Source organism: Protopterus annectens, chromosome 12.part0, assembly GCF_019279795.1.
Source record: "Protopterus annectens isolate FY-2018-M chromosome 12.part0, PAN1.0, whole genome shotgun sequence".
NCBI lineage: Eukaryota > Metazoa > Chordata > Ceratodontiformes > Protopteridae > Protopterus > Protopterus annectens.
The window spans coordinates 1,154,114,017-1,154,135,234 of record NC_056746.1 but is presented as its reverse complement, the minus strand read 5'-3'; the positions used below and the strand labels follow the sequence as shown (position 1 = coordinate 1,154,135,234).

Here is a 21,218-nt window from a genome sequence, read left to right as displayed (position 1 = left end):
TTCCTTAGTTTATCATCATCTTGTACTTCTTTCAAATGACTCTAAGTTGCCATTCATGTAGCTTTCCTTTCCATGTTCTCATTGCTGCCGTCTGTAGCAGCATTGCTGTACATCTTTATGTTGTAGTATTACTTGCATGACTAAAGAGCACTGATTCCATGCATGAATACAACAGGACTTTAGTGAGAATTTCAGCCAGTTTTCAGCTCAGGGCCCCTCTCTGGCTACTATTTGAAGGTTAGCTAAGCTGCATATCCGTATTTTGTAAGAAGCAGTGGCAAACTTCTTACCAAAGTCTAGGCAGACTGTGCCTGCTGTCACTCTCATGTTTACTGCTTTGGTGAACCAAAGAAAATTATTACATTTTTATGATGATGCCTTCTTGCTTTGAATCCTTGTCACTGTTGTCTTAAAAACAAGTGGTCTCTAGGTTCTCAGTAATTATTTATTTCCATTCCTTTTCAAAATCACAAAGGTCAGACATGCTAATTAGTAATTTTCTAACTCTTCCTTGCTTCCTTTTTGAGGCTTCACTTTACGCTTCCACCTATCATCAGGTGTCACTTTCTTTACCAATGTTTATCTACAGAGAGTGGTCAGAGGTGTTACCAGCTTTGTATCTATTATTTTCAGTGACTGGAATGATTCCAGCCATTCTGTTAAGAGCATTTTTATTATGTTGTTTGGATACCTTCTCCTTCTGTTCTGTGGACACAGCTCACTTTCTCTCACATCTCATGTCACCTCCGACCCACATTCTGTCTCTTTTCTTTAGACTTGTGTACTTACCTTAGGTTTTTCTCTCCTTTGAAGTGCCCAGAAGAGTTCTCCCTTCCTAACAAAGTATGTTAAATGTTCCATCAGTGGTGACAGTGTATTGTACCCCGCAGGTATAACTTTTAACATACACAGACCATGAATAAGAATGCATTAAATGCAGGCAATCACATATCTATGCAGCATATCACACTATTACCATGTTTATAGATGTTTTAGTGTGCCTTTCAGTACTTAACTGTTTTCTAGGACTCTACTGAGTGACTGTAAACTGTCTGAGGACTGTACAGCATTAATCAAGCTATTCTTTACAAAATATAGCATTAAATCTTTTCTAGCTTCCTTTGAGGATAAAGTGACATTTTATTTATTTATTTTTTTTATGTATGGCCCAACAGATAAGAATGTCAGTTGCAATGCCTTCCTTCAGGACCTGTCCTGGCCACTTCCAAAACATAATACATGAGGAGTATCAGTCAGCGGAACATGTTTTCAAACAATTATTTAAATGTACAACATGGTAGTCGTATGTCCCGCAGTGGTGGTGCTGCGGTAGCGTTGTCGCCTCACAGTAAGATGCTGTCCAGTTCGATTCTCAGCTAGAGCGTCTTCTGCATGGAGACATGTGTGAATGGGCATACCTTCGTTGAAGGTTGTGCGTCAGGGCTGGTAACTCGGCACGTAAAAATCAACTACCAATCATTAGCGGACCGGAGTTCCGCTGTGGCAATCCCTAACCGGGAAAAGCCGAAAGACACAACAACATGGTAGTTGTGCAATAGAAAGGTTATACAGTATATAAACCATAAACAGATAATCCCTGCTTCTATTACAGACATGTCCCCTTCTTTTGACACCTGTACCTTGGGTTCCAGGCATGCCTTACATATCTAACTGATGGAATTCAGGTTTTAAATATGGCAATTTAAAGCCACACACTGTGGTTCCACACTTTTAAACTATTTCACACTTTTAAACAAGATTAAATAATCTTGATTATCAACTCTGTCAGTAAAGTATCCAGGCAGGGAGGGGGAGGAGTGAAAGAGAATGGCCCGCACCCCTCCCAGGGGGTTGAGTGCTGGTTTTGTGACTCTTGTCAGTACTTGGAGGGCAGAGACTGGAGAGACCACATTTCATGCTGTGAGGGAAGGGGCACAACTTGCAGGAATGAGGTGATGTCCTCCACTGTCAGCACATTGCACATCTCCTCCCCAGTACCTCACTAAGAATACATATTGTTAGAGCTGGGGAGAAAACAGAAAAAAATCAAGCCACCCCTGTGGCTACCTGGATGTCCTAAGCTGTGAAGGAAACAAATGGGGTGATTGGCTGAGGGAGGTTCTGCAGGCAGTAGTAGCAGAAAATGCAAAAAAATGGAATTTCAGTCTCCATAAAAAAACAATGCCCTGAGTTATGTAGTAGTTATTCAACTATATACTGAGCTATATAGTGTAAAGTAGCCTAGCATGACTCAAACCACAGGCAACAGGAGAAAGTCACTGTGCACTACCCTAGCTAATGCTATGCTCGAGTTTTAAAAAAATCTTCTTGTACTGTACTAAACCCTTTTTCAGCAAAATAATTTGTTTCAGAAGGACAATAACAGCCACATCCTTTCCCTGTGCAGATATTCTAATAATTCTAAGATTCTGCTACATATTCTTTCCAGACATAGTCCCAGAAGGATACCCGGCCACTCTGTCTACTTCTTCCTTTGTTCTACCTCCAATAAAGGAGTCCCAAACCAAATGTTGTTCTCTTCTCTTCTCTTCTCTTCTCTTCTCTTCTCTTGCCCATGCAGCTGTCCCCTATAAAGGTTGCCAAAACCTTCCTAAGTTTATCGTAGCAGCTCTTCCATAGTAATCCCATTGTGTCAAAGCAACTGTAGAGAGGTACAGCTGGAAGGCTGGACCACTATTCCAGGACTCTCACTTTCCTGCAGTCCACTGCAGTCCAAATTCTCTTTATTCTTGGCAACAGCTGAAGCAATGATATGGCTTCTGTTGTGCTTCAGTAGAAGAAGTGGCTTCCTTTACCTGAAGATATCAAACCTTTTCTCTCAGCCCAGAAAGATTACTTCAGATTAAGTAACACCCCACTCTCCAGACCCCCACAAAGAAGAAATGGCTCCCCAGCCAGTGTTTCACTCTCATTATGTCTTCTTTTATATTTTAACGCATTTTATTAAGCATACTGTTTTAGTTCTTATCTAAGGAAGTACAGCTGATGCCACTAGTCATTCAAAGCTGCACAAGCTGAAATGGAACACCAAGACATTGTGAACTCTGAACTGTGCTGCATCATCATGGGATACATTGATCTAAACAGGAAATTCATTTACATCAAGTATAAATGTGGCAGCTAATGCACTATCTCGCAGGTATACCCTTCCCCAGTCAAGTCCGATCACAAATTAGTAACCTTCGTTTTCAAAATCCCTGAACCAGCTGAGACAAATATCACAATATTCAAAGACTTCAAATGTACAAATTTCCTACAATTCTATGAGAAATTCTCTAGTTTCAAATATAACAGTACTTTTTAAAATATAGTCATGGCTAGTAGTTATGCAAATAAATTCTACGATCACCTAGAAAACTGTATAAATCTGTCAGTCCTTACCAAAACTAAAAAAAAAGAAAGGAAAGAGCAAACCAGCCCAGTGGTCCACATACATAATTAAACAACACAATAACAGAAAAAAGCTTATTAGAACTGAACATGTGGGAGAAACAGACAAATGTAGGTTTTGTAAAACAAAATTGGAAACAGTCGCACATCTTGTTCCTGGTTGTGACATACTAATGGCAGAAGGACTGTATACTGAAAGACATAATAATGTGGCAAGACTGTTGCACTGGGGAATGTGCAAACCTTATAATACTGAAGTAGGTTAAAACACTAGAAACATGAGGCACAAGGCATCATAGAAAATGATGAAGTTTATATCACATGGGATCATCTATTACCAACTCCTGATCTACCTCTCAGCTGCTGCACGTCCCTGGCTGCGGAGTCCACACCTTATCTATCCAACCTGCTTGTACTGTCCTACAGTTCAGAATTTGCCCTGTCTGTTGCTGACCTACAGCCTTATTCCACCGCAACAACTGCTGTCCATTCCCTAAACTAAGGAACCATATCTATATACTCCCTGTGCATCAGTCCTTCAAAGAAAAGAAACTATCCAACCTGCTTGTACTGTCCTACAGTTCAGACTTTGCCCTGTCTGTTGCTGACCTACAGCCTTATTCCACCACAACAACTGCTGTCCATTCCCTAAACTTCTTCTTCTTCTTCTTCTTTCGGCTTTTTTCCGGTTAGGGGTCGCAACAGTGGATCATCTGTCCACTCATGATTGGCAGTGGAGTTTTACGGTGTCAAGTTGCCAGCCCAGCGCCCAACCTTCCACAAAAGGCACACACACACACAGACTCACACCTAGGGCCAATTTAGAGTGTCCAATCCACCTACTGCATGTCTTTGGGATGTGGGAGGAAACCGGAGTACCCGGAAGAAACCCATGCGACCACAGGGAGGACATGCAGACTCCGCACAGAAGGTACCCCAGCTGAGAATCAAATTGGAGAGCCTCTTGCTGTGAGGCGGCAGTGCTAACCACTGCACCACCATGGCCGTCCATTCCCTAAACTAAGGAACTGTATCTATATACTCCCTGTGCATCAGTCCTTCAAAGAAAAATTAACAAGTTTAGGTTTTCATCTCTTACATTGGAGGAAAGAACATGCTTGAATAACTTAATAACAGAGGTTGTTATGAAGGAAGATATATGAACATTATTATAAGATTAGCAAACAAGATAAGATATCCTGGTCTCAATGACCACATTAGCATTAAACCTTTCCTTGTTGATTAAAATATTATTAGGATATTAGGTGAGATTTCATGAATAGTCCTTACCATAGTTTTTACTATAGTTTTTAATCATAAAATATATGTACATAGTATTCTCTATTAGGTTGTAGAAATCATCCAGAAAATTAGTGATTAGATGTGGATGAATCATTATACCTAAGTATATACTAGATAGATTGTTGTATTTTGTTTCTACTACAGTATTGTTCTATACCAGTTTGTCCGCTGAACTTGTTTCAGTTTCTTGTTACTAGTTTCTTCAAAGAAAAGAAACTATCCAACCTGCTTGTACTGTCCTACAGTTGAGAATTTGCCCTGTCTGTTGCTGACCTACAGCCTTATTCCACCACAACAACTGCTGTCCATTCCCTAAACTAAGGAACCATATCTATATACTCCCTGTGCATCAGTCATAGGTTCATAGGTTCATAGGTTCATACTAGGCTATCTGCCCTAGGGCATTTATAAGCCTAGCCAGAGTGTGTGTGGCTTTCACCACCCCTTAGGATGAGAATACTATACCCATTAGTTTGCTGTGCCTCTGTCCAGCAGTGACACAGAGATGATTCCCGGGGTAAACCTATGATCTCCCATCCATTCGTCAAGATTTCTCTTGAACAGAGTCAGTGAGGGGCTCTGCCTCACATGGACTGGGATTCTGTTCCATAGTGTAGGGAGTCTCTGGGTGATGAATCTGTCCCTCCAGCACGTCCTATTTATATCCGTGTTGAGGTTTAAGTCTCTTGCTCTCGTGGCTCTGGTGGATTTGGATTTTTTGAGGTGGAGCATGTCCATTAATTCCGGGTTGGACATGGCCTTATATGTCAGGCACAGATCACCTCTGAGCAGACGGTATGCGACTGAATTCAAAGAAAAGGGACTATCCAACCTGCTTGTACTGTCCTACAGTTGAGAATTTGCCCTGTCTTTTGCTGACCTACAGCCTTATTCCACCGCAACAACTGCTGTCCATTCCCTAAACTAAGGAACCATATCTATATACTCCCTGTGCATCAGTCGTTCAAAGAAAAGAAAGTATGTGTTTTTAAAACTACAGACAGTACAATAAACATTTTTTTGATACTTCAGGTTTTTGTACACTCCCTAGCCAGGGTGACCAGCAGCCAAAGCCCTTCTCTTCACCTACTTCCATACCTTCTCCTCTTGTGCCCTCTGTATATAATTGCAATCTTTCCTTCCTCGTATTTCTAGAGCTGCTACCTCCCTAAAGAAGCTATTGTTTGCTATACTGCGTTTGTCCACTAGGTGGCACCCTTCTTCTAGATCTATCCCACTGACTAAATATTCCACTCTTAGGCTCCCAATTTTCATAACTTGTTGAACTACAGCCCCACTATTTCCTTCTACCTGTACTCTACATCACTTACCTACCCTGTTTACTATCACTACTATCAAGGCTCTTACCTCCTACCTATTCCCACCCAAACTTACCTTACCTTTCATCTCTTCTCTGATTGTTTTCCTAGGGTTCACTCCCTCAGTAGCTCTGATCCTGCTTTATCTTACAACCTCTCATCTCACCATCTCCCCTTACTTATAGTTACTTTGCTCCTAGCCCTATTTTCGTTTCCTGCCTTTGTCCCTCATTTATCTCCTCACTGCACCCTTTTTTCTCAAGCCGGACAGTGTGTACTACTTACCGTAGTATCGGTACCGGCTCCCTCCCTGCCCCCTCCTTTGTTGTAGACTTCTAGTTACTTCCGGCCCCCATCTGCCCTCACCTATCCTATTCCTCTCCCCTTCCCTCTTACAAGCTCGTCAACCTCATAAATATACCTGCCCTATATGATGCCATCTTTAACTCCTGATCTACCTCTCAACTGCTGCACATCCCTGGCTCCAGAGTCCACACTTTATGTAAGTTGCGCCTTGCAGTCACTGTTTTTTTGCTATGTATAACTTTTTTATTAACAAATAATGTGCTAGAACGCATGTATTTTCTGCCTCAGGAAGTAACTAGCTTTAACTGTAAGTGGCCTTGGGTTTTTAATTAACGGCTACCTGTGTTTTGCATTCCTACACGTGGAACGGTTATTCGCTATCGTAGATAGCTGTTAGAGGTACTGCTGCTATTTTTTGTGTAAATATAATGCTTTAATCTGTAAATGCCAAAACTGAGTAGCGTGACTGCACGTGGAATGGTTACACTATCGTATGTCGCGGTTAGAGGTTCCGCTGCAATTTTGTTTGTGTAAATGCATCTTGTTTAACTTATAAAAGCTGTAATTGTGTAGCGTGGCTGTTTACCAGCCCTATCCATTTTCTTTTGTGTAAATGCATTATATTACATTGCAAACGCCATAACTGAGTAGCGTGGCTCATGTGGAGCTTTGCTTTTAAATGTAACTATCTGTAGTTTGTAAGGATCTTTTCTGATTTGTACTATTAATATACATATTACTACAGTTGTAACCCCCTTCTTACACCAAACATGCTATGTTTTGTTTAGTGATTGTGTTATCCTATCTACACCCACGCTGACTTTGCCTGCATTTCAGCAGCATTCGTTGTTCCTAACTTATTACTGTTAAATGCAAATTACTCTAATCCACTTTAGAGTGGTATTGCTGTGGATTTGTGGGATTATTGTGATGCTATTGAATGTATTACTTTTTTTTTCTTATCTTTGTGCCTACACAACTGAAAATGTCTGTTTTTTATTTCTCATTTGCTATTTTGCACATGTAGAACAGAGACTACTTTGCCTAAGTAAGTGCTTACATGCTCATCCTCTAGTTCTCTTCATTAGTGTTTTGTAACATTCTGTTTAACATTCTGTTTACTTTACCTCATTGTTTCTCTCTCCATTTATTTACCCATCTATCCAACCTGCCTGTACTGTCCTACAGTTGAGAATTTGCCCTGACTATTGCTGACCTACAGCCTTATTCCACCGTAACAACTGCTGTCCATTCCCTAAACTAAGGAACTGTATGTATATATACTCCCTGTGCATCAATCTTTCAAAGAAAAGAAAGTATGTGTTTTTAAAACTACAGGCAGTACAACTAAACAATTTTTTTTGATACTTCAGGTTTTTGTACACTCCCTAGCTAGGGTGACCAGCAGCCAAAGCCCTTCTCTTCACCTACTTCCATACCTTCTCCTCTTGTGCTCTCTGTATATAATTGCAATCTTTCCCTCCTCGTATTTCTAGACCTGCTACTTCCCTAAAGAAGCTATTGTTTGCTATACTGCATTTGTCCACTAGGTGGCACCCTTCTCCTAGATCTATCCCACTGACTAAATATTCCACTCTTAGGCTCCCAATTTTCATAACTTGAACTACAGCCCCACTATTTTCTTCTACCTGTACTCTACATCACTTACCTACCCTGCTTACTATCACTACTATCAAGGCTCTTACCTCCTACCTATTCCCACCCAAACTTACCTTACCTTTCATCTCTCCTCTGTTTTCCTAGAGTTCACCCCCTCAGTGGCTCTACCCACTCCGTTCGCTCTGCGGGCTCACTCCGCACCATTACCCTACCCCCAATTCCCACCCACCCCAGTACACTTACCTTTATTGTAACTTTGAATCTTCTCCCCTTCCCCTAAGCCAATCTAATTCTCTATCCCCCCAGCTTTCATTCAATTTGTAATCCCACCCCTTCTCTATTCCTTACCAGCCTGTACTCTCAGTTAAACTCCTCCACCTTCTCACCAAACACTCACCTATGACCCTGTTACCTGCTCTAATCTTAATTTACTCTAATTAACCATGACTCTTACACTTCTACAAACTTCCCTTATCTCCTGTATATGCATTTTTCTCCTAATAACTGTCTACAAAACCTAAAAGCATATCACTAATGATAAAAAGTCTTATTATACCAAACTACAGTCCACTCACTCCAAAAATCCCAAACAATTCTGGAACTCCATCAACTCGCTTATGCATCCTGGCGCTAAATCCAATCCCTGTCCCAACAACAATAAAACCGACAAAGAAATTGCCGCCCTTTTTAACTACGTCTTTACCAACTCTATAGCTGAACTCACTTTTCCCAACTATATCCCCTCCCCTTCCCTTAGTACCACTTCCCCCTCTACTCCACGACCCCCCACTGCTAATCCTCCCCCTATTTTTCAGCTAAAACCAGTCTCAACTTCCTACATTAAAGAGCTTCTTTCCAAACTTAAGCCATGCTCCAATGCCCCCTACAATATTCCCTCACTCTTTCTCAAGCACGCTGCAGATGGTATCGCCATCCCCATCAGCATTCTCATCAATAGATCCATTCAGGAATCTTACGTCCCCAAATTATGGAGAGCCGCCTACATCTTGCCCCTCCACAAAGGAGGCAAAAACAATAGCATCTCTAACTTCAGACCAATAACCACTCTTTCCCCAATTTCAAAAGTACTTTAAAATTGCATTCACCTGCAGCTCATGCCCCACCTCCTCAATAACCAATTCCTCACCCCTACACAACACGGCTTGTGTCCTGGCCATACTACTACAACTGCTCTTCTCTCTTTCGTAGACATTGTTAACCATGCCCGTGATGCTGGAGAAACTGTCTCCACTGTCCTTCTTGATCTATCCAAGGCATTCGACACTGTATCACATACCCATCCTCTCAATCACCTTTCTAACCTCAATCTCTCCTTAGATACCCTTTCATGGTTCAAAAGTTATCTCTCTGACAGATCCCAAGCTGTAATATGGCAAACTGTTACTTCAACCTTCCTACATACACCTACCAGAGTCCCCTAGGGATCTATACTCGGACCTATGCTCTTTAACATATTCATCAATAATTTTCACACTGCAATTCCAAATGCTCAAATAGTGCAATATGCTGACGACTCCACTTTAGTCTGCTCTGCCCTTAGCCTTCCTGAGCTCCAGACTAAAACCCAATTGACCTTCACAACTACAGAGAACTGGATGCTTCAAAATCATCTCTCCCTTAATGCCAATAAATCCAAAATCTTTCTTTTCTCCCCCACAAAAGCCCATCCTCTTCACAAGCAATCCTTCAAGATCACCAGCCATACTCACTCCTCTATAGAAGTTGTTCCTTCTGCCAAATTTCTTGGTGTTACCATTGATGAACATCTGAAATTTGATACACATGTTCAACTGAATATCAAAAAAAAACATCAGAAACTTGGTATGCTATATAGAAATGCTCACTTTCTCTCTATTGCTACAAGGCAAACCCTCGCCTCCTCCTACCAACTACCTTCCCTATTGTATCGTGCTCCACTTCTAACTAACCTCTCAGCTTCCATCTCCTCAAAATTAGAAAGCTGCTACAACAAAATCGCCAAATTTGCTACTAAATCTACTCACTGCACCCACCATTGCACCAATCTCCACAGTCTAAAGTGGCTCGAGCTTCCTAATCATCTAGACTACCTTCAACTTACTACAGCCCACAGACTAATCTTTAAACCTACTGTATGCTCTGCTCTAACTAATATCTTGCCTTTCTACGCACCACTCAGACCCCTAAGATCAGCCCAACAAAATCTACTTTCTGTACACAAACCTAAATGACCCCCTGGCCAGTTTCTCCTTTCCTACTCACTGGCCAAAAAATGGAACTCTCTCCCACCCCTGCTAAGAATCACTACAAACTCTGAACACATTAAATCCCTACTCTACTCCCACCTCTCCCAAAACTGGAAATGTAATTGTACCCTTCCTACCTAAATCCCTCTTATGTCTCCTAGACATGTTCTCCTTCAAACACCTCTACTTTCTGCTATTTCTACAGCTCCCCCCTCTACATCAACTGTATATTGAATTTTTCTCCCCTGTGTGCTTACTATTTAAATACTGTACACAGGCTCCCATCTCTACTCTGTGCAAATGGCTCTCCATGCAAATGGCTCTCTGAATTTGATTGTAAAAATTATATTATTCACATATTTCATATGTATGTGTTCTTTTGCATTATTCTATGGATAATTTGTAGAAATGTATGATTCTATGCTTGCTTGTTTTAATTTCTGTAATTGTTTTTATTATGGAGCTTTTCTCCCCGGGCCTCCACTGAAAATGGGCTTTATGGGCCTTTTGGGCCCAGTGGACCTCCCCCGGTTATCAAACTGGAAATAAATAAATAACAGTTTAAAAATCAGATGCAAGAGAACCAGATACAGTAGTCTGTAAAAAAAGGCAAAAGTAGCATTAATCATTAAAATTGCTACATCCAGCGACTATAGTGCCTTACGTACAGACAGACACAAAGTCATAAAATACAAGGATTTGCAGGCAGAAATGAGGGCAATGTGGAAGAAAGATACCCAGACAGTTCCAGTAGTAGTAGGAGCAATGGGTCTTATAAAAAAATAATTTATGGTCATACTTATATATGTTTCCGATACATATGAAATGCAGAAGGAGTCATTACTGGGCACATTGCAGGTGCTGCAAAAAGCACTTCTGGCTAACATTAAAGATTAGATTAAAACAATACTAATTTCTTGAACTTTAATCACACTTTGACTTAAGAATGGGGTTCATTCCCATCATGGTATTAGAAACCCAAAAGACTTGGAGAGATTAAAAAAGACATAATAAACTATGATATAAAAAAAATCTCATAAGACTTGACCCTCAGCAGTTTGGCTTTATTAATAGATCTTGTCTAATGAATCTGTTAACTTTTTTGACAAAGTAACACAAGCTATGGATAGAGATCTCACAGTCCATACAGCATACCTTGATCTTGCCAAAGCATTTGATACTATACCACATACCAACATTATTAATAAGGTAAATGCACTCCAAAACAATCCCCATGTAGTTAGACAGCTAGCTAACTGGCAGAGGGATAAAACCCAGACTGTGAGGGTGGCAGGTGTGGAGTCAGAGAGCATAAAAGTAATCAGTGGGGTACCACATGGTTCCATCCTAGATCCTTTGCTTTCTTGCATATACTTCACTGACTCCATATCAAAAATCAGGAACTCTGGTTAGCCATGTTTGCCGGTGATGGTAACCCGTGTGTTATACTTAAATCCTCTTCTGATAAACAAAAGCTAGAAAGTGAACTTACATATATTAGCAGCTGGTGCACTGACATTGGGATAGAACTAAATGCTAAAAATGCAATATTGTTTCACTTGCAGACACATCCTCGACCCTGCTTATAGTACAGAAAACACCCCTCCCCAAAATGAAGATGTGACAGACCTTGGAATATGGGTAGCTGACTCCCTCTCCTTTGACCATCGTGTTGCAACAGTAATAAGGAAATCCTTCTGTCTGGCACAGCTGGTCATAAAGGGTATTATCTCTAGGTCCAAAGAAGTCTTGACCCTTCTATATTCTGTAATGATCAAGGTTATCATAGAACACCATTCCCCTTTGGGCCATATCTTGCTAAACATATCAAACAGTTAGAGAGAGAGAGAGAGAGAGAGAGAGAGAGAGATCTCAAAGGTTCCTGACAAAAAAAGAGTATGGGACTAAAGGACCTGAGTTATCAAAAGAAGGTGTTGGCCTTGTCCCTGTATTCTGTATCCTACAGACTCCTTAGGGGTGATCTATGCCTTGCATTCCAGGTTATCAGGGCTCTGTCAGTCCAAAACCTTTTAGTTCTTCACAAATGAAACAGCCCTGTGAACACTGAACCAGAAATCTGAACATGCTTAATAAATTAAACTAATTACAGTGGAAAGACATATTTGTTATGCAATGGCTACCTCTTCTCTGGAACAAACTTTGTCTCCAGATCAAGCAATGTGATTCACTATCTTCTTTTGTGAAGGAATTAGTCAATTGGATGGGATTCATAAATTCGCCCCAGGTATGACTGACCTATCACTCCCTGAAAAAGGAGGTAAAGTCTAAGGGTGGGTGCTTACAAGGTATAAATAGCCACATGGCTCAGTTTCCTCGTACATTCTATATAATTCTTTGATTCTATGACAAGACACAAGTACATCTGAAGAGTCCTTGAGACAGGTGGTACAAATTAAAAAGACTGAATAGCAATAAAGTAGAAGTGAAGAAGTAGTTATCAGGTAAACTTGTAAAAATAAAACACAAGACTATAAAAGGTGTCCACTCAGTGAAACATAAAACAATTGGAACAATTCCAAAAAGTAGTTCAAACAACACAGTACAACATAAGCAGTCTATTAAAGTTAAGCGCTATATATGTGTGTAAGTGTGTGTGTGTGTGTGTGTGTGTGTATATATACCAATACACATATGATATTAGAAAAGGAAACACTTACAATGCCCTGTACAAGCATTCCCTAGTCTGTGATGGCTTCACCAATTTCGAATTTGGAATTTTAGAAATAGCGAATCTGAGTATTAGAGGTGGCCAGTGAGAAAAACCAAACTGAATACAGAGAACTAGTGAAGCAAATTCAGTTATATGCCATAACACTCCCTGGATTAAATGAACACATCTCAATTCACCCAGTGTTAAAAATGAAGGCACCATCACCAGTTTTCTTGGTTTGCACTCGCATCATAGTCTTACATTGTAACTTATCCAAGCTTTTATACATATTTTACTTTATATGAATGTTATTTTATTCTGAGTATTACTTTAACATTTTAATCCTATCTACAAAGTATTATAGTTCAAAAGCTTCTAAAGTTTATATATAACATTTTTAAATGTATTTTAAATGGTTCTTTAAATGTTTCTGTTTTATTTAGCGCACTGATCTATTTGTCCAATTACATTCGTTTAACTATGTTTATTTAATGATTGATGAATCAGTGAACAGTAATATTTAAACTAGTGAATTTTAACCTTACAGCATGTTCTGATGAAGTCCTGAGATGCTGGGACCAAAGCACTCAACAACTGGTTATGAATAAATCACCACTGAACTCTTGAATGCAGTGGTTTTGTATTGTGCAGCAACTGTGCAGTGATAGTTTCTGGTTTCCTGGTATTGCCTGTGATGACATGGACCTCTAATTGTTGTTTACTAGTTTTTTTCTAGGCACATAGTTAACACACTGGTTGGGTTCTGGAAGATATAATACCTTTAATATTAGATAACAGAGTATTAAATGACATGTCCCAAAATAGCACTGAAAGGGCTACTTGACTGGCTAAATAACATCTTTTTAAGAGTTGGTAAACTGCAATTATCACCATAAAAATCTGTTCAGCAGATTTCTTAAACCACTCATACTGGCTTATGCTAAGACATTGACTGAAGTCCATGAAAATTCCCAAGAAGCTCAGTTCCACAGCAAACTTAGTGCTCTATTCTCCATTAAAACAGCTACAGTCACTCAAAGCCATAACATTAGTGGCCATGAACTACACAGCTGCATCCTTTCACTACAAATGTATATTTATAAAAATGAGTTGATGCTCAGTGCAAAGAGGATGTCTTATGTATGTGAGCAGGCATCCATTGTCTGAAAAAGGCACATTAATCAATGGAGCTTTATTCACACCTACTTGTTTTACTGCTCCACTCATATAGCTCTAGTTGTGTGTCTGAATAAAAACAAGAGAACATTCCTTTTAATTTTTCAAGGTTGAGGACATTCTGTGAAATTCTGGAGAGTTGAGAGGTATGATCCCAGTATATGTCATGTAAATCCTGTATAACACTGGGCTGTCCTCTGTGGCCTTATGTAATCAGGCCTCCATGCGGCCAGGGATTGGGTGTCTAATTTCTGTATATTCACATTCCTGAAACCTTTAATCTAAGAAAGAAAAGGAGGACTGTCCTAGTTTTAAGGTTGTTCTGCCCTCGTACATTTAAAATATTTTTTGATCAAAGACCATCCTAAATATAACAATGGAGCCTGTTTGAATATTCCTTTCAATTCATACATTCCCTTTGAGAGAAAATGGGGGAGAGCCTGCCTAATTTCTAAGTATTCACATCCCTGAAACTTTTGACCTAGGTTTGAGGTTGATGCATGCATTGTAGTAATGCAATGGAGCTGATAGAAAATTAAGCCGAAAAGGACGCTTTCCTCAGGTAGGCTACTGCCAGATAAAGGATCCTTACATCTCACACAGGTATTTGGAAAGATGAAAATATGAAGGCTATTTTTCTCTCAAAGGGAATATGTGAATTTAAGGGAATATCCAAACAGGCTACATTGTTATCTTTAGGATTACCTTTGATCTTAACTAGTGTAATATTGTATAAATTACTTGAGCAAATTTTTTTACTGTGCCTTATTTTATTCAAGCCAAAGGGCATAAAAATAAGACTGCAGAGACTCTTTTGTTTCAGTGTAACAGTGAGCTTGCAGTATTCAGTGCAGAGATGAAGCTAAATGTGAGAAAATTATTTTTAACTGAACACATAAGGCAAAAAGCTGTTTCACATGTTCAGTTGAAAAAACTTTTCACACATTTAGTTTCTTTGTGCACTGAAGGTAATTGTTGATCAGTCTGCTAGCAGTCAGGAATGTAACATCTCATTAAATGATTGCCAGCAGGTGTTAGTGAGTTAATAAATGTAAGAAATAATGTCTTTTGAAATAACATTATATATCTTTTGAAATATTGCTATAATTACCACCTGACTGTGGTTAATGATGTATTTACCAACTCCTGGCGAAAATCCCCTCAATGGGCTTTGTCCTTGTGAAAAACACCAGCTGTTATTGAATCTTGCTTCATTTATGTCAGTATACTACCGACTTCCATATTTTTAAGATTAGTCTGCAAAATTAAAAGGAATGTGCTCCCATCTGTTTATTCAGATACCACATGACTATGACCTGTCCTAGCTGCAAGACATTTTAGGAATGCTTGCACTGACAGACACACTGTTTGAATTTCTTTCATATGAGTATATGTTACTACTTGGAAGTACCACTTACTCGATAGTGAAAAGAGGAGAAATTAACTCTGCAAGCACAATATGATCCATCCATAGTAGAAATGCAAGAGGGAATCTGATAAAGGGCTAGAATCTCTTGGAAATAAGAGTCTGAGGAGCTGCCCACAATGCAAGATATGGCCGGACAGCATTCTTCATAGGCAAAATAGGTCTAAAAACATGCTCACTGATTCACATTTTTTGCCCACTAGCATTTTTATAAGGAAAAAAAAGACACAAAAACTGAGAAGACTGCTCTCAAACCTATTTTATTGCTCTCCCTCATTTTTCTTGCTAAGGGAGTGTGTGAATTTAAGGGAATATCTTTATCTTTATTTTATCTTTGTTATCTTTAGGATGTTTTTTGACGTTAACTATTGTAGTATTGTGTAAATCACTTGAGTATATTTTTTACTGTGTTATTTATTTATTTTTTTTTGGGAGCTTTTCTCCCCAGGCCTCTGCTGAAAATGGGTAGCTCTGGACCTAGTCAGACCTTCCCAGTAAAGAAATGGAAAATAAATAAAAGACATAGAAAAACTAAGTCTGAAGCTGGCTGTGGCATTGATACCTCATCAGTGACATCAAAATTACATTTTGCCATATGGTGCACTATTTTATTTGCTGTGTTATTGAGTTATGACAGCTTTTTCTAAGCATTTCCTTCCAAAAAGCCTGTTATTACATTCGACTAAGGACTGCTCCCAGGTAAGAGCTAATATGGGGCTGTATTTAAAGTACTGAACCCTCAGGATGCAAGAAGCATTGTTCCTTGTAGCTATCTAAGACATAAGGATCCTTTATCTGGCAGTAGACTACCTTATAAAAGAATCATTTTTTGGCTAAATTTCCTATCAGATCCATTATCTTAGTCAAACACCCCAATCTGCTGATGCAGAAATCCTGAGCAAAGCCAAAAATAATGGGGAGAAATGCCCCCAGAATAAGGGACAGGTTTTATATGTTGTCCTTATAAAGTTAAATAACAGATTTTGTGTTAGTATGCATGATCTGAAGGACATGATGTCTGAAGCTCAAATGTCTATTATATAGCGACTTCAGTCCGTTAATAATTTGCCAGATCACAAATCTTATGACGAACAGACTAAAAATATGAGGCAACAATCAAGTCATACTGTGAAATTCTAGACAGCTGAGAAGTACGATCCCAGTATCTGTCTTGTGAAGCCTGTACAACTCTGTCTGTCCTCTGTGGACTTATGCAATCAGGCCTCCATGGGGCCAGGGATTAGGTGTCTAATTTCTGTATATTCATATCCCTGAAACCATTCATTTAAGAAAGAAAAGGAAGACTGACGTAGGTTTAAAGTTGTTCAGCCTTGCTACATTCAAAATATTTTTAGTGAAGATATGTGCTTATCTCCCCAGTCCTCACTTACAATATACAATGCAATATTTTACATCAGCTTCAGCATCTCTTAGAAAGAAATATCTGCAGGTGGTGCAGCTGATTCTTGTCATAGTAGAAGTACTGAATAGGTGAATTAACCGCTGGCATTTACAATATTCTTTTTCTTCTAGGAGGTCCTCAGTTATAATCTTTGTTTTAAGCATGCAGATAAGCTTTCTGTCTAATCTGAAAGGCATGAAGTAGAGGATTTAGTAGAAATAATAGTGAAAAAGGAGAGGAAAGTACCAGCCTATACTGACTAGCCCCGCACTTTATATATTTCTCTCTCTCTCTTTTTGTTTAATACTCAGGCTGAGATGTTTGATTTCTGGGTAAAATGAATGAGACTTTGCTGATTAAACTGTCACGTGTTTGCTGTCTAAATCTACAACTCTGCTCATGGTGTGGCAAAGTTAATCCACTCTCATTTGCAGTTGAGATAATTTAAAAGGTATAACCATAACTGGTGTGACTGATTTTACAGATACAGAAGACTTCTTGCTTGCTTTATTCTCCCCTTTCTGTCATCTTTCCAGTATGGGAGTTCATCTTTTACTAACTTTTCCACTTCAGGGTGTTATTAATCTGACATTACTTTTACTTTTTTTTCCCTTACAAGATAGGCCTCCAGGGCTTTCCATTTCCAGCTTGTAAGTTCATAGGTGATTACTATTCTAATGGCCTCAATGAGCCTTGATAAGTCTAGACATGCTTCCTAAATGTATCTGACAAGTTTTGATACCCTAGGGGTATTTTAAGGGGTATATGTAGGCTTGGGCATAAGTGGTCAAGTATTTACAGGCTGCTTCTGTCTAACAGAGACATAGATGACATACTAGGGGTAAATTTCCAATTTTCCAGCCACTGGTTCAGGTTATGCTTGAACTGGGTTAGGGAAGACCACACATTTTGGCCACAGAACACAGACCAAAACACAAAAGGAGGGAGTGTATCCATATTCATCAAGGATACTCACACCTTTAGGTTAGTGGCGCAGCATGATACCTCTGAGATCATCCATGTGCAACTAACATCGGGCAAATCTGCAATGCAAATTGTGGCCTGCTACAGATCACCCTCCATGACCCAGGACCACCACTCCACCTTTCTGGAGACACTGGAAAAAATGATGGTCCTACCGAACACCCTGATCTTGGGAGATTTCAATTACCCTACCATTAACTGGGAAAACTACTTGAGTACAAACTCCCAGGCTCAGCGCTTCCTGGAATTTATCAACTCAAATGCCCTAGATCAGCTGGTAAACTCCCCTATCAGAGGCCACAACATATTGAACCTGGTCATCACCAACATGAGCGACAGGTGCTCCGTACCAGAGGTCAACCTGTCACTGGTTAGATCAGACCATAAACTAATCACCCTGGATGTTCCACACCCCACCACCACCCCCAACCAAGGAAACCACAGTGAAAAACTTTTCTAAAGCAAACTTCACCTTACTTAAGGCAGAGGTGGTAATTTTCACAGCCCCCATGCTAAAGGATAACACTGCCCAAGATGCAGAATCCTTTACAATTACACTCTATGAGCACCTACAAGGATGCATGGCTCATGCCATCCCTAGCAAAACCAAGACTCACTCCCCTAAGAGAAGGAAACCAGTCTGGTGGACCCCTGCCATAAACAGGTTATACAACAAAAGGAGGAAACTAGTTCAGAAAAAAAGCAAATCCCAAGAAGGAAAGACATCCATGATCAGTATCAGTAAGAAACTAAGGTCCCTCATAAAATCATCCAAGGCTAACTTCGAAAGAAAAATAGCCAAGGATTCGAAAAATAACCACAAAGCCTTCTTTAGCTATGTCAAGAATCTAAGTGGCAACTCACAGATATGCTCTGAGATAGTGGAAAATAGCACAAAATATACTGAACCTACTGATATTGCCAACATACTGGCAGATAAATTCAGTACAAACTTCACCTCCCTCACACCTTCAAAAGGGCCCACAACAATACCGGAAAAGTGTAGTGTCCCAGAAATCACAGAAGCACAGGTGAAAACAGCCCTTTCAAAAGCCAAAAACACAGCATCAATGGGGCCAGATGGTGTCCCAGGCTGCGTCTTGCACGAACTACAGAATTAACTAACCCCCCATCTAAACACGCTGTTCAACCTCAGCCTCTCCACAGGCTACGTGCCCATAGAATGGCGCACAGCAATGATTATTCCGCTCCACAAAGGAGGGGCCACAACTGACCCTGGTAACTATCGCCCTATAAGCCTGACTAGCCTGGTCTGCAAGGCTATGGAGCGCATCATCATGGAACTCATTAACAAAGACATTGGGAACCTCCAAACACTTGACCCGACCCAGTTTGGCTTTGTTAAGGGCAGATCATGCCTACTAAACCTGGTTGACTTCTTCGAGACAAGTCACCAAGGCCCTAGACGAGAGAAAGGTGGTTCACATAGCCTACCTTGATCTCACCAAGGCATTTGACACCATTCCTCACTCAGGTATTATAGAAAAACTCACCAGACTGAACATAAACCCCTACGTCACAAGATGGGCTGCCAACTGGCTTACAGACAGAACTCACACGGTAAGAATAGTGGGCTCCAGGTCTGACTCTAAACCAGTCACAAGTGGTGTCCCGCAAGGCTCAGTTCTGGGACCCTTACTGTTCGGCATATATTTCTCAGAAGTACATGCAAACACAGGAAGACTATGGCTAACCAAGTTCGCCGATGACTGCAAACTGGGAGCCATAACTGACTCTCTGGCTGACATGGACATCCTCCAAAAAGGCCTTACTGAGACAGACACCTGGTGTCAAAGTCATGGCCTCAAGCTAAATGCCAAAAAATGCATAGTCATCCCGTTTGGGAAAAACAAAACACCCACGAATTACCACATAGGCGGCAGCCCCCTTAATACAGAAGAGGTAATAAGAGATCTGGGGACCCAGGTAGATAGTAATCTCTCCTTTGACAATCATATTGCCAAAGTAGTTAGGAAATCCTTCTATGTGGCCCATCAAATTACTAAGGGGTTCACATCTAGAAATAAAGAGGTTATAGTGCCCCTCTACTCGTCACTCATCAGACCCATCATAGAGTACAATGCCCCATTTGGGATGTACCTCACAAGACACTTCCAACAGCTTGAAAGACCACAAAAGCACCTCACCAAGAGGATTACTGGCCTCAAACATATGTCCTATGCAGCCCAACTGAAAAAACTCCGGCTGTACTCAGTGGCATATCGCATACTCAGAGGTGATCTCTGCCTGACTTACAAAGCCATGTCCAAGTCAGAATTGATGGACATGCTCCACCTAAAGAAATCCAAGTCACTGTGAGCCACGCGGTCTAGTGAGCTAAACCTCGCCACAACAATAAATAGAACATGCTGGGGGGATAGAGTCCTGTCACAGAGACTCCCCATGCTTTGGAACAAAATTCCAAACTACATTAGGCAGAGACCCTCACTAACACTCTTCAAGAGAAGCCTTGACGAGTGGATGGGTAACAGAAAGTACACCCCTGGGATCACTTCACTGGCTCTACTTGACAGATGCTCAGTTAATTAATCAATGGGACAGCGAAAGCCGACACACTCTGGCTAGGCTTATAAATGCCCTTGGGCAGATAGCCTAGTACCTACCTATGAACCTAAGAACTCTGCTTCACATGGGTGAAGAATCTGTTCCAGAGAAGGAGAAGTCTGCATGACATAAAACTGTCCCTCCAACATGTCCTATTTATGTTGCAGATGAGGTTTAGGTCCCTAGAGCATGTAATTCTAATGCTATTTGTTTTGCAGATGTGCTACAGTATCATCAGAATGGGATCAGAGGGTGCTTTGTAGGCCAGGCATGGATCACCTCTCAGCAATCTGTAGGAGACCGAGTACAAGGATAGGGATTTAAGGCAGTCTGCGTAGGACATCTTGTTTATACTCTGTATTATTTTTGGCGGAACCTCTGCGGATGCTCCAGTTGTTGCATACGCCTGTCCAGGTATATACTGAAGGGAAAGTTGTACTCAGTGATTGGTCTGATGAAGGCCAAACACAATGGAGCAATAATATCCTTGGACCTAAATGCCATACTCTTACTTATAAGTTGCACAACATAGAATGATTTCCTTATTATCACAGACATTCGATGGTCAAAGGCCAGGTAACTGTCTACATGTGTTCCTAAATCCCTGACCACTGGGTCTGTTTTTAGGGGTGTATTATCAATGTGGTAGTTTCCAGGGGTAGCAATCTTCCCAAAGGATTTATCTGGTAGGCTTAAACTTTTTACAAATTATACACTCCTCTATAGTGAGTTCAGTTCCAAAACAAATAGTACACTTTGGGTAGAAATC

General features: G+C 40.4%; 1 protein-coding gene across 4 annotated transcripts in view; it reads left to right on the top strand.

The window, feature by feature from the left end:
• The window catches only part of TLDC2 (TBC/LysM-associated domain containing 2), a 379,676-nt gene that overhangs the window by 48,353 nt on the left and 310,105 nt on the right, over positions 1 to 21,218 (top strand). The window contains exon 1 of one of the 4 annotated variants that reach the window (XM_044090182.1): positions 5,982 to 6,534. The exons of 2 other annotated variants lie outside the window; for them this stretch is intronic. In XM_044090182.1, coding sequence (XP_043946117.1) covers positions 6,463 to 6,534 — 72 coding nt within the window. In that variant the 5' untranslated portion in view covers positions 5,982 to 6,462. Of the gene's footprint in view, positions 1 to 5,981; positions 6,535 to 21,218 lie in introns of those variants that run through there. One more of the 4 variants, XM_044090180.1, reaches the window with a different exon arrangement.